Below are 13,809 nucleotides of genomic sequence, written 5' to 3' on the forward strand. Positions count from 1 at the left end.
CTCATAAACAGAACATTTAAAAAATAATAAAACAAAGACCCTGAAATCAGGTAGCAGTTGGACTTACTATATGTATCAATAGTTTAGGTAGTTCACAAGAAAAGGATGAAGTTCCGGGTTTCCTTTTTTATTGTTAGTCCCTCATGGGAAAACAGCACATCAAAGTTAACTGAGTCCTGAGGCCTAGTTCCTCATCTACTCCTCATGAGAGCCTGAGGCAAGTACAACTGTACTAATAAGAAACGGTAGTTAATAAATGATATCCCCAAACCCGCGCTGAGGCTGCTCTCTGCCCTTTCCTTGCTATGTCAATGCCACTGGTTAAGCTTGGTTTCTGTAACAGAGGTTTTAGGCTAAAATGATGCTACAATTACATCCTTTTGAAAAATATTTATTGAGTATAAATAAATGTCCTATACATTAAATATCAAGAAATATCCATTATTCATTACAAGTCAGGCTATAATACCGAGGGAACCATGGGATCAAAACAGCAACTCATGATCCAGTAGTGACAGTTCATTCCAATGTTAGACAGAGTAATGACTTGCTCACATGACACAGCAAAACCTATCAAAAACCCATCACTTAAACCCACCTATAACACCACAACAGACAATGGTTTTGAGGCATACTATCGACAGTCTCAATCTCATTAATAATCTCTACCTTACCAATGTATCAAGTCACACTGAGACTGCACTTACACTACCATAAAGTTTAGAGTCTCATCCCCTTGTTTATTCCAAATTATTAATGATGAAAACAAGACATACAAAGTCAAACGGACTTTTCAGTTAGTCTTTCCTAAGAGAAAAAGAAAAAGAATTAAATTTTAGTAAAAGACAGCTTCCCCCAAGCAATGAATCTCTTACCGGAAAAACTTAAGATACAGGAGCAGTGTAATTAGCTTTTCCTTCAAAGAAAGGAAAGAAATCTAAATCTGTTTGGCAAATTGGGAAATATTTCCTAGTCCCAGAATACGTATTTCTTGTCTCATGTGCTGGAATGCTGCAGTCTAGGAAGCTGGAATCTGCGGTAGTCCAAACTCATCCACCAGCACGCCATCCTGAGAGAAGAAATTGAGGATCAGTGCTGCTCTCCGACTTGGTAAAAATGATTATTACATTTAGTAAGCAGAAGTCATGCCCAAGCGTTTAATCAATCAGAACTAAAATCCCATTCAGAAGCTGACAATGGCCTTTTCATCAAAGGCATAGGGGCTTGATGAATCAGAACTAAAAAGGGTGAAGAACGAAGAGGAGACCCAGAAAGAGGAGCGGTGAGTGCGAGGGCCAGCGGTGAGTGCAAGGGCCAGCGGGGAGGGTGGCGTCCTTGCCTCCAAATCCATTATTTTCACTCCCATCTGTCTTCATAGACTGGCAAACCCTTGAAGGGAGCGTCTCAGGCAGACAGTTGCTCCCTGTACCACACTGCACTGATCAGCCAGGGTCAGCTAAGGGCTCCTCTTCACGGTGGTCTGTGTCCTACACTGGGAAGAGCTGGAGATGCAGCGCAGTGGAGGAACACTTGCCTAGCATGTGTGCGGCCTTGTGTTAAAATACCACAGATGCTTCAGGGACTTGTTACTAGGAAACTGAAAAGGCGAGTTACAGTAGTGATCACAAAAATAGCTTCAGCATAATTACTAAAGAGTAGATAATTATATAATTATTTAAAGCAAGTGTGCACCTGGGACTTTTAAGAAGTCAGAGAAGTACTCTGAGCTCAAGGAAGGAGGCAGGGTATGAGGAGAAGCACGTTCACAGAGACCTACAAAAGGCCTACAAAACTATCTGCCTCCCAGCTGTTGCTCCTCACATTTTATAGCGAGAGGAAGTAATGTTCAGAGTTGTGCTGCCTAGTTATAACTTGGCATATGCTATAGTTCCCCGAAAAGAGCCTCCATTGAGAAAATGCCTCCCTCCATAAGACTGGGCTGTAGGCAAGCACGTTGGGCATTTTCTTAATTAGCAATAGATGTGGGAGGGGCTGTCCTTGGGCTGGTGGTCCTGGGTGCCATAAGAAAGCAGGTTGAGCAAGCCATGGGGTGCAAGCCAGTAAGCAGCACTGTGTCAGCACCCCCCCCAGGCTCCTGTACTGACATAGACTAGGTGTGTGGTCACAGGCCTGTAACCCCAGTACTGGGGAGGTAGAAGAGGAAGATTAGGAGTTCAAGGCTAGTTCTCCCCTTCTTTCAGTCATGGTCTACAATGTGGAAGTGTAACTCAAATAACGCTTTCCTTCCCAACTTGCTTTTGGTCACTGTGTTTCATCATAGCAATAGTAACCCTAAGACAAGGAGAAGGCACGAATTTCTAATTTGCTCAGAATTCTATGTGAATAAAGGCAGATTTAGGGCTGGACCTTACAGAAAAATTCAGTCAGCAGTACTGTGAGTACTCAGTATGTTTATGGGAAGATCAGATAAAACTGGGGCTATAAATATCCATGACAAATAACACATTCACTAGCAACATTAACTAAGAGGGAGTGGAGTTTTGTACGCAGTAAAGTGCTCTGTTTATGATGACAATTATACAGGATGAGCTAGGGTTTAAGTCCTTTACATACAAGGCCTACACGGCTCTAAACAGGAATCATGTGACTACTTCACACATGCAAAGAATAGAAACAAACAGCTAAGCGGTCTGTCACAGTGTCAGAAACCCTGATTCTCTTCCTTTGTTGAACTAGGATCTTTCTAATAGTAAGGTTTCCATCCCTGTATTTCCTGTATTTCCATATAGGGTTTCATTTATCTCAGGTTAGCTTCCAATTCACTCTGTAGCCAAGGGTAGCCTTGAACTCCTAATCTTCCTCTTCTACCTCCCCAGTACTGGGGTTACAGGCCTGTGGCCACACACCTAGCCCATGTGATCTGGGGATCACATCCAGGGCTTGTGCATGCTAGGTAAGCACTCTGTCAATTGAACTACATTCCTAATCTTACTTACTTATTAAGTTTTATACTTAATTTTATACTTCATAGTTTAAATAATCCAATATAATTAGTGTGTCCAGAGAAGGACTTTTTCCTTTGTCCCCTCCCTTCTCTCAATATTTATTTTATGTGCATGAGTTTTGCCTGCATGTCTTGTGTTTGTAAAGGTCAGAAGAGGGCACTGGATACCCTGGAACTGGAGTTTCAGATGGTTATGAGATAACATGTTGGTACTGGGAATTGAACCCAAGTCCTCTGCAAGACCAGCAAGTACTCAATTACTGAGCTAACTTGCCAGCTTAGGATTGGGACTCTCTTTAAAATGACCACTCAAAAGGTAAATAGAGAAGTGGATTGCCTCTCTGCTACTTGAGAGAGGCTAAGGCCAAAGGATTGCTTGGTTCAGGAGTAAAGGATACCTGAGACCCTGTCTCTAATTAATTTAACAAAACAAAACAAAAAACCAGACTGGAAATATAACTCAGTATAATGTGTTTGCCTAACATGTGTGAGGCCCTAAGAATAAATTCCCAGCAAAACACACACACACACACACACACACACACACACACACACACTATCAGTAAGCAAGGCTCACACATGTGTCATCAGTGCTTTTCTAGGAAATGGTAAAACATGTAAATAGCGCGTAGTCCTAGTTTACAGGCTGATTACATATATAACACGCCACTGTATAACCGCAGTTGGTCTAGAGGCAGAGGCCTGACAGCCTGAACAACTCGATGAGGCCCTGTCTCAAAAGAAAATATTGCTCCAGTGAAGAGTGCCTGCCCAGCAGGTTTAAGGCCCCAGTCCCAGGAGAACCACAACAAAACATTGTTGAGTCTCAGTGGCTTTTTTGTTTGTTTGTTTGTTTTTCGAGACAGGGTTTCTCTGTGTAGCTCTGGCTGTCCTAGAACTCACTCTGTAGACCAGGCTGGCCTCAGACTCAGAAATCTGCTTGCCTCTGCCTCTAGGGTGCTGGATTAAAGGCGTGTGCTACCACTACCTGGTGTCTCATTGACATTTTTTGTGCAGTTGTTAGTTGCCTAATGCAGGAATACTGGACTTTCAAAAGTTCTTAAAATAATGATCAGAGCTACTAAACTTAGGACTATATTTTAGATTTCCAGTGGTGGGTATAAAGCCTTTAATACGTTGTGTGGAAATTCATAGTATAAATACACACATGCAGGCAAAACTCAGAAAATCAGTAAATCTTAAAAAAGGGAGTCCCGCTAAACAGTGGTGATGTACACCTTTAGTCCCAGCACTTGGAAGGCAGAGACAGATCTCTGTGAGTTTGAGGACAGTCTGCTCTGCATAGCAAGTTCCAGGACAGGCTCCAAAGCTACAGAGAAACCCTGTCTCAAAAAACCAAGAGTCCTGCTCTGTGGCCACATTAGTTATCTGTAGGACTGTTGAGACTATAGCAGTGACTCCTTAGGGAAAACAGTACCTTGTTCTTTGTGTCAGTGGGAACACCTTCTGGAATTGCAGGCGCAGATGCTGCTTCATCTAAGTAGGAACTATCTTCATCAGCCAGCAGCTCATCACCCAGCGCATCCAACTCTGAAATTAAACAGGCTTCATCAGAGAAAACTGTGAAGAGAAAACTGGCTCCTTTTCCCCAAAAGTTAGTCAAATGGTTTGTTAATGAGCAAATATAATACAAAGGAAAAGGGACTCATCTCTATTTCTTAATCTTTATTTTTTCTATTTTAATTTAAAACTTTTCGTTGGGCAGTGGTGGTGCACACCTTTAATCCCAGCACTTGGGAGGCAGAGGCAGACAGATCAAACTCACAGAGATCCACTTGCCTTTGCCTACTGAGAGCTAGGATTAAAGGCATACATCACCACCGCCCGGCTTGTCCTGGAACTCTTTATGTAGACCAGGCAGGCCTTGAACTCACAGAGATCAGCTTCTCTCTGCCTCTGGCGTGCTGGAACTAAAGGCATGCGCCACCATGTCTGGTGTCCTGAGAGGAGTTTTAACCAGCATTTGGGGACCGGTCCCAGGCAGTGGCTCCCGAATGACTCTGAAGTTAACCACGCTGCAGAGCACTCACCCGCTTCCAGGTCGTCCTCGTCTAACTCTGGGGTGCCATAGCTGCGACCCAGGGCTTCCTGGATCTCGTTTGCATCTTCCATCATATCTTCCAGCTGGTCTTGTAAATCCTATGGAAATATATATGACAGGGTTTTCTTTCTTTTTTAGCCTCTTAAATTAATTAGTTTAATTCGAGGTGACACAGAATCCAGAACACAACAAAGGAGGGATAGCAGGCTCCGGACTTCAGACTCAGTTTACCGGAAACTCATAGCTGAGTTTAAAGGTGGAAACAGCTGAATGAAAACTAGACTGTATGATTTTGTTGTTTTTTAAACTAAAGTTTATTATAATGTTCAGCAGGCTCCAGTATAACATTTCATTCTAGCTACAGGTGGCAAAAGATGTGACAACAGGGAATCCAAGGTTTAAATAGGAATGGAAAAATGTCACCGTAATCTTAGGAACAAGGAAAAGCCTGCTTTTTGCCAGATTTCTGAATTCTTCTTAGCCTTGGCTTCTACTTCCTGAGTTTCTTCTGCCCTTCTCTCTATTTCTGCCTGGAAGCCTTCCTACCCATCTCCTTGGCCTCCTTTTTTGGCTGTTTCAGGGCCTTTTCTTCGACCTTCTCGGCCTGATATGACACTTGTGGCCCCTTCTCCAGACTCTTTTCTGCTGATCCTCATTTTTTTCTTCAAGTGTAAGGAAGCAAGTTTTACTGAGAAGTAAACAATAGACCTCTGTTGCAGGTAAGGTAAGGTTCCCAAAATGGGTTTACTGTGACAAGGTAAGGTTTTCACTTAGGAATGAGAACTGAAATTTTTAAATTTTTAAATAGTATTTATTTATGCACATACATGCATGTGTGTGTGTGTGTGTGTGTGTGTGTGTGTGTGTGTGTGCACATATGGGAGCATGTGCCATCAGTGCACAAGTATAAGTCCCCACCCCCTTTTTCTGAGACAGAATCTCATGTGGCCCAGTTTGAGCTCAAATGCACTTTATAACTAAGGACGACCTTAAATCCCTCATTCCCTTGCCTCTACTTATCAAGTTCTGGGATTACAGGTGTATGCTACCAGGCCTGACTTCTGGCTTCCACTTTCTCTTAGTCCTTAGAAATGAACTTCTTTGATGGTGGTGGTACTGGAGCTGACTGGTACTGTGCATGCTAGGTAAGTGCTCTAACACTGAGTCACCGTCGAATCCTGCACTACTTAGTGAGAAGCAATGTCAGTCTTCCTGGGGCTGGAGAGACGGCTTAGCGGTTAGCAGCACTAGTGTGTTGCTCTTTTAAATGACCAGCATTTGTTTCCCAGCACCCACATGGTGGCTTACAACAGTCTAGTCTGTAACTCCAGCCCCAAGGGATCTGATGTCCTCTTCTGGCCCCTGTGGGCAGATGGTAAACAGACATACATGCAGGCAAACACTAATGCACAAAAAATAAAAATGTAAAAATTAAAAAAAACAAAACAAAACAAAAAACTAAACCCAAGTGCCTTGCCACCCAATACTGGGGATGGAACCCTGGGTCTTGATCATGGTTGGCAAGTGCTCTACTCTCAGCCCTATTTTCCTCATTTAAAAAAATGGGATGTTTGGGCTAAGAGATGGCTCGCAGTTACGACCACATATTGTTCTTCCAAGGCCCAGAGCTCGAGGCAATAGCTAACTCTATGGGACCTAGTTCCCTCTTCTGGTCTCAAAGGGCAATTGCACTTACATACACAAACCCCTCCTCAGACACACATGCATATACATAATTTCAGTTCTTAAAAAAAGAGGAGGGGGAAACTGGAGAAATGCTTCAGCAGTTAAGAGCATTTGCTGCTCTTACAGAGGACCTGGGTTGCATTCCCAGAACCCAGAACCCACATGACATTCACAGCCATCTATAACTCCAGTTCCAGGGGATCTGATGCCTCTTCTGGCCTTCAAAGGTGCCAGACATGCACACAGTGCACATACAGACAAAATACTCATAATGCATTAAATAAAAGTAAACTTTTTAAAATGGGATCATTAAGAACCATATTTCATATGGCTACTGTAAGATTTATTGCAATAATGTATATAAAATAGTACTTAGTTTAAGGTCAGCCTGGGCAACTTAGTGAGACCCCATCTAAAAAACTAATAAATAAAACTTAGAAAGTCAAAAAAAGAGGTGAGGTGCGCACAAGGCCCTATGTTCAATCTGTAATACCACCACCACCAACAAAAAATTTTAAAAATTAAAAAAAAAAAACACAACACAGTAAGTTCCAGGACAGCCAGGGCTACACGCAGAGAAACCCTGTCTCAGAAAACAATAAAAATAAAACAAAACCCAAAACAACAAAATCCAAAAGAAAGGAAGCCAGAATAAGCAAAGAGTCTCTTATGTTCGTATTAAACAGCTCTCACTGCACCCACAGGAGAGGTAGCAAGGTGGCACAAGTCCATAATCCACGCATTTGGAAGGTTGAGGCAGGAGAAGGCTAGCACACATAGTAAGACAGGCTAGCCTGGGCTACAAAACAAATTGTATTTGTCTCAAATACAAAACAACACTACAAAGAGTCCTACCCAACTTTTAGGGACTAGCAAGCTGTAAATGGTATTATACAAATGAGCACACAGGATATTGTTCTCAGTGAATTTCCTGAAAGCTGTAACAATGCCTAATGCCACATAAACAGAGACTTGTGAACGACTGGGATCGCTCAAGGGTCGAGTACGTGAGCAGTGGACCAACGCCTTCATTCCTACTGAAGACTGAGATGACCTGAGAAAACGCCTGGGACATAGCGACTGCTCACTCAACAAACACTGCTCCACTAGAACAACAGTATGGCATCACCTTTAACCTTCAAATACTTCCTGGGCCTCAAGTATGGTCAGGTAAATTCAAGGTAATGGGGATAAAGACTGAATGAACAAAATTAAATCCCTTCCTTTGAGGAAAGAGATGTTCTAATCAGAGGGGAAACGCTGTGCTGTAGATGTAGGAAGGAGTCTTTTTCCTTTGGCAGGCCACTATGCTCTCCTGCCAGCCTGCCTGCCATGGGGATGTTCACCTGGGAGCTGACTGAGTAGCCAGACTTACAGGCCTTACCTTCCTGACCAAATCCTCGACCCCAAAGGAAATAGTAACCTCAAGAAGCTAGTAATTTATTACCAAATGTAAAGAAAATTACTCAAAATACTAGAAAAGAGGCCTAACTCAGCCAGAAATTGTGTAAACCAATTACATACACATCCTCATTTAACATCATGGGTGTACGCTCTAATCTTAGCACTTAGAAGGCCAAGGCAAGGTTTGGCTAGTCTGGGCTTCTTTGCAAGATTTTTCTGCGGGGAGAGGTTGGGGCACAATACTTGGAGACAGACCACATATCTCACCTGCATAGTAACTGTGTGTGGTACTGGGATCTCTGCATTAGCAATGAGGAAACTGAGGCCTTTAGCATCCTTCCCTTTCCTGAAGTCACTACACTAGTAAACAGCAGGCCCCGGAGTTCATCCCTTTTTTCTGCATTTCTTGCCACACACGTTTATTTTCAACCTTGCAGTAACAAGTACATGTCTTGCAAAAACCAGCAGACAGCTCACCTCAATCTGTTCAATTTTGACTTGCTTGTATGCCTTCTTCATTTCCTTTACTCCCAATTTCATGGCATCCACCTAAAAAAGGGTAGAAGAAAGCACAACGCAGTTGCTGTTTTATTTTGAAGTACCGAGGATTTGAACCAGGACCCCCATACATGTTAAAAAAAATCATTCTACCATTGTGTTACATCCCCAGCCCTGAAAATACACTGTTTTGAGAAGTCATGTTTGTGCTGGAGAGGTAGCTCAGTCATGACAAGCATTTGTTGCTCTTGCAGAGGACTTGGGTTTGATCCTAGCATCCACATGCTCACAACCATCCCCAACTCCAGATCCAGGGGATCCAATGCTCTCTTCTGACTATGACACTAGGCACACAGGCACTCACACAAACATGCAGGCAAAGCAAACAAACACATAGTCATGTTTGCTAAACATCATTTAAAAACCATGGGAAAGTGTATGAGATTTAAAAATTAAAATAGAGCCGAGAGAAAGAGGAGGTGGCACACACGCCTTTAACCCCAGCACTCGGTAGGTAGAGCCAGGCAGATCTGAGTTTGAGGCCATCCTGATCTACAGAGCAAGTTGCAGGACAGCCAAAGATACACAGAAAAACCCTGTCTCAAAAAACAAAACAAGGGCTGGAGAGGTGGCTCAGTGGTTAGGAGCATTCCCTGTTCTTCCAAAGGTCCTGAGTTAAATTCCCAGCAACCACATGGTGGCTCACAACCATCTCAAATGATATCTGATGCCCTCTTCTGGCCTGCAGGCAAACACACAGACAGAATATTGTATACATAATAAATAAATAAAATATTAAAAAAACCAACCAACCAAACAAACAAACAAAAAAAAACAAATTAAAATGGGAAAAAGTGCTTTGGGCATACCGTGGTCCTGGTGTCCTTCAGAGACTGAATGGTGTAGTTAGCCTGCTCCATGTTAAAGGACTGCTGGGCAAGGTTGTCTCGCTGCTGCTCATACCTTTTTGGAGACAAGTGAGAATTAGAAATGGGAGACAGAAATCTTTAGGAAGGAAGAAGCCTCAGACTAAATACGGGAGTTTTCTTCAAACAAACCAACAAACCAAAACCATTTAAAAACTACCCACTCTAGCAAAACCCCTCCAAATCTTTTTCCCCTGAATGTACCTGAATTTTAACTATTCCCACTTAACAACATAGTATTTGTTTCTATTTCTTGAAAAAGGGTCTTGTAATTCAGGTCAGCTCAGACTTGTAGTGACCCTCCTGCTCAGCTCCCCAAATCCTGGTAAAGCAGGTGCCTGCCACTGCTCCTGTCTGCACTGTATCTTATTACATCTTATTCATATTTTTCTAATTATTTCCCAAGATGAATTCTCAGAAGTGGAACCCTTGGGACAAAGGGAAAGATTATTATTTTTTATTTTATTTTTATTTTTTTAGGTGGAAAGATTATTTTTTAAGGTTCTTCATACATATAGCTATATGTTTTTCAGGTAGACTCAAAGTGTACTTAAGGACACTTTAATAATCCTGTATTCATAATTAGGCTATACAATACATCTGACTTAATATAAATCAGATGTCTGATACTAGAAATACGGATACTTTAAATGTCTGATACGCTTTAAAGTTTTCTATCCAATTATAATATTATGTCAAAGACTTATGTCACCACAAATTTTTTTTTTCTTCAAGACAGGATTTCTCTGTGTAGCCCTGGCTGTCCTAGAAGTCACTCTTTAGAGCAGGCTGGCCTCAAACTCAGAGATCAGCCTGCCTCTGCTTCCCAAGTGCTGGGATTAAAGGCATGTACTACCACGCCCAGCTATCACCATGATTTTTACACAACATTTGGAAACCATTTAACTAACAGAAGAGAAATAGGTAATTCATGATCCAGTCGAGTAGCAGATGACTCCATTAAGTTAGGCAAGGTGGCACATGGCTCTAATCCCAGTACTGGGGAAGCTGAGCCAGGGGATCAGAGCTGGGGCCAGTCTTGGTACATAGCAAGACCCTAGCTCTAAAAATAGAAACAGGAAAAAAAGTACAGTTTGAAGTGGGAAAGAATAGCTTATATAGAAGACACATTATAATTTCAGTTTTCTAAGAATCTAGGCAAATTTTCTTTACATCTGTTTGCTTGATATATTTTCCAAGTTTCTGCAATAAATCTACACTCCCCCTTTTTAAAAAAAGTGTTATTTATTTTTTTAAAGCAGGGACTCATATAGCCCAGAATTTACTAGTCAAGGGTAGCTCTTAACTTCTGATATTTTTGCCTTCACACACCATGCTCAGTTTATTTATTTACTTAATTTTAGATAGTGTCGTATGTAGTCAAGGCCAGCCTTGATTTCTCTATGAAGCAAAGGCTCGTAGGTTCCTGGTCCTTCTTCCTCTACCTCCTAAGTGCTAGGATTATAGGCCTACACTATTGAAGCCAAACTGTATTTCTTCTATAAGGAAAACAAAATACTTTAAAACCAATTGCCACTAAGAAGGTAATAGTTGCAACACATCTTGGCCATAGTAGGCATGATTAGCTTTTTCCAATGTGATTTAATATAAAAAAAAAAAAAAGAAAGACAGCATCTGATATGTTACAAAGTCATTTCAAAATTGGAACAGAGTTGTCAACAATTTTTCTGGTTTCCTACAAGCTGAGTATGCTCTGCTTCTACAGCTCCTGGGTGATCTCACAGGCTGAGCAGTCCTGGGGGGAACACCAGATATTAACTGGGTTTTGCACAAACACCGGGACATAGTAACTGAAAACCAATTGTGGACCTTTACTTTTGTTCTGGTGGGAGAGAGCACATACTTAGCACCCCTAACTTTACAAACAAAACCTAGAAGACCATACTAACTAAACAACGGGAAAGCCAAGCCATATGGACCTGGCCGGCCACAGTAGTAGTCGCTAGCACCACGTGGTTACCTAAACTTAAGTTAGCAACATTAAATAATAGAAGAGTATGGAATGAAATCAAGAATACTTAGCAAATGATAAAAGCAGCAAAGAATGAAGACCTTTTTGCTTTTGGCTTAAACTGTTCTTAGAAAGGAGATGGTGCATATGACTTACATCCGCTTTTGCTTTAAAACCCTCAGGGCTTTCTGTTTGACCATGTTCTGAGGAGAAAAACAGATTTAATAAAAAAAGAGGAACACATATGGCGAAAGAAACCTCCCAATGCTCAAGCTCGTGTGCCTATTTGCTTTCTTCTTCAAAACGGCAGACGCAGAAGCTCCTCATCTGCTCTCCCCCAGCACAGGTAACTCCAGTGTCTATTAGTAAGCCTCAGCAGCCTTTGCACCCCACACCTCAGTGCCCTGAACTACTCTCCCTTTTCCTGATGTACCCACTTCCAGCCCCAATTGTGCCCACAACGTCTGTTCAGTCGCCTTCAGTTTAAACACAACATGTTCAACCTCTATCACGTCCTCATGTTAGAAACAGCTTACAACAACCTCAAAATCTCTCCCTTCTAGAAGCTGAGAACTTCTACACAAACTTTGTTTCCTCTTTCTGTTGGTTCTTCATGCAAATTTACCAAAAACTACTATATTCTAGGCATAATGCCATGTAGGTGACTTGTTATTGAATCCTCACACTACAACAGACGTGTTATTTTCATTTCACAGATGAGAAAACTGAGGCTGAGTGATGCACTGGTTCACACTGTTATAAGTTTTGAAGCTGGAAAAAAACCCAAGATAGCTATATATCCATAGTCTATTAAACAGTGATAGTATTAGAACACTGGTCCTACATGCTAATTCTGTACTTTTTCCTGGCCTGCCACTGTATTATATCTATCCCAGTCTGACCAGCCTGACCACACCCAAATTCTGAGTACAACCAAGCCCTCCTCTCCAGAGACCTATTAGAACATATCAATTCCCATTATCATTAAATAAAGATCAGCATCTTCTATCTACCACATTAACATCTCTTGTATCTGGCTGCACTCTCTTCCCTGAAGAGTATATTATATCCTTACACACCAAGCTGTATTTTTCTGCATCCTTCCACCATTGCCCCACACAGTACTTCCTACAGTAGTCGATATTAACTTACCTTGGCAGGACCCTCTCTCATCTTCTTCATTTGGTCCTTATATTTCACTAGCTCAGCATCCAACCGGGAAATCTTTTTGTCAATGGATTCTGCCCTGCTATCCACCTTGGAGGAAAATGTCAATGTAGTGGTAATTATTATAATATATTTATACTGGAAGGGGCAGGAGAGTGAGGAATATGGATGAAGAAGAAAAAACAAAAGGAAGGAAAGAGCAAAGAATGAAAATAGTGGTTCACTGAAGGATGGGGAATACCAGCCAGAATAATCGGAAGGCTTTCATCAACTCTCTCCCACCTCCCAGATTCTCTCTCGAGAAAATAATTTGGGAATCACTGGGTTGGTTGAGTTTTGCCATGTGGGAGACTCGTCAGTTTGGGGACTCAACATGTATGGAATGTGTATGGAATGAGCCAGTGGACACAGGGTACGATAAGATCTAATGCCATTTCCGAAATCAGGTTTAATCTGGAGGGGCCAAGGTTCAGAATTTTGTGTTACTCAGATCCATGACTAAGGTATATAGATATGTTAACCCTGACCGGGGCGAGGAAAGAGGAATGGAGAAAAGGATTGGTAAAAGACCAGGTTGGACGAAGTGGGGTGTATGAACCAGGAAGGGCAGGTTGGAATCTGAGGACCAAAGCGAGAAAGAAGGGATGGGGCGCAGGGGGGCATCAGAAAGGGCTTTAAGTACGGTAAGGGCGAGGCAGTGATGAAGTGTCAGAGTCTCTGGTTTGTGGGGTCAGGAATGACCTGGAAAACAGGAATGAAAGGGATGGGGATGGAGAAGACTGAGGTTTAATGGGCCCGAACCAGGAATGGGGTGGAGTAGGAATTCGGTATGGGCCAGTCGGAGTTGAGTCTAGGTATACAAAGTCAAATGCTCACTGTCCCAATGCAGTCAGTCAGGCTAGGCGGCGGAGCCTTAGGTTTCGCTTTTCCGAAGAATCGGTTCATCTTGGCTGGCGGCGAAGAAACCCAAACACTGGAGGAAAACCAGAAACGGAAGCGTAGTCGCTCCGGTTTCAGTTTCCGGCCCCCGCCCCCCAACTCCAGGCGCAAGCGCAGAGTGCTCGCTGGAGTTTTCCAATCCTTTTTCCGGGTTTTCAGCTCCTCCTGCCAGAGAAGGAGCGTAGAGCAA

General features: G+C 42.4%; 1 protein-coding gene across 1 annotated transcript; it reads right to left on the reverse strand.

Moving 5' to 3' along the window:
• Window positions 1-375: 375 nt before the first annotated feature.
• On the reverse strand, window positions 376-13,725 carry Chmp5 (charged multivesicular body protein 5). Its single transcript, XM_048420303.3, has 8 exons — window positions 13,557-13,725; window positions 12,666-12,770; window positions 11,670-11,716; window positions 9,485-9,578; window positions 8,595-8,666; window positions 5,017-5,125; window positions 4,404-4,516; window positions 376-1,069 (listed from the first exon to the last, which is right to left on the reverse strand). The coding sequence occupies exons 1-8, from the start codon at window positions 13,623-13,625 to the stop codon at window positions 1,019-1,021; spliced, it is 660 nt and encodes a 219-aa protein (XP_048276260.1). The 5' UTR covers window positions 13,626-13,725; the 3' UTR covers window positions 376-1,018.
• Between the last annotated feature and the right edge of the window lie 84 nt (window positions 13,726-13,809).

The sequence above is a fragment of the Myodes glareolus genome, chromosome 16 (assembly GCF_982192425.1).
Source record: "Myodes glareolus chromosome 16, mMyoGla1.1, whole genome shotgun sequence".
NCBI classification, from domain to species: Eukaryota; Metazoa; Chordata; class Mammalia; order Rodentia; family Cricetidae; genus Myodes; species Myodes glareolus.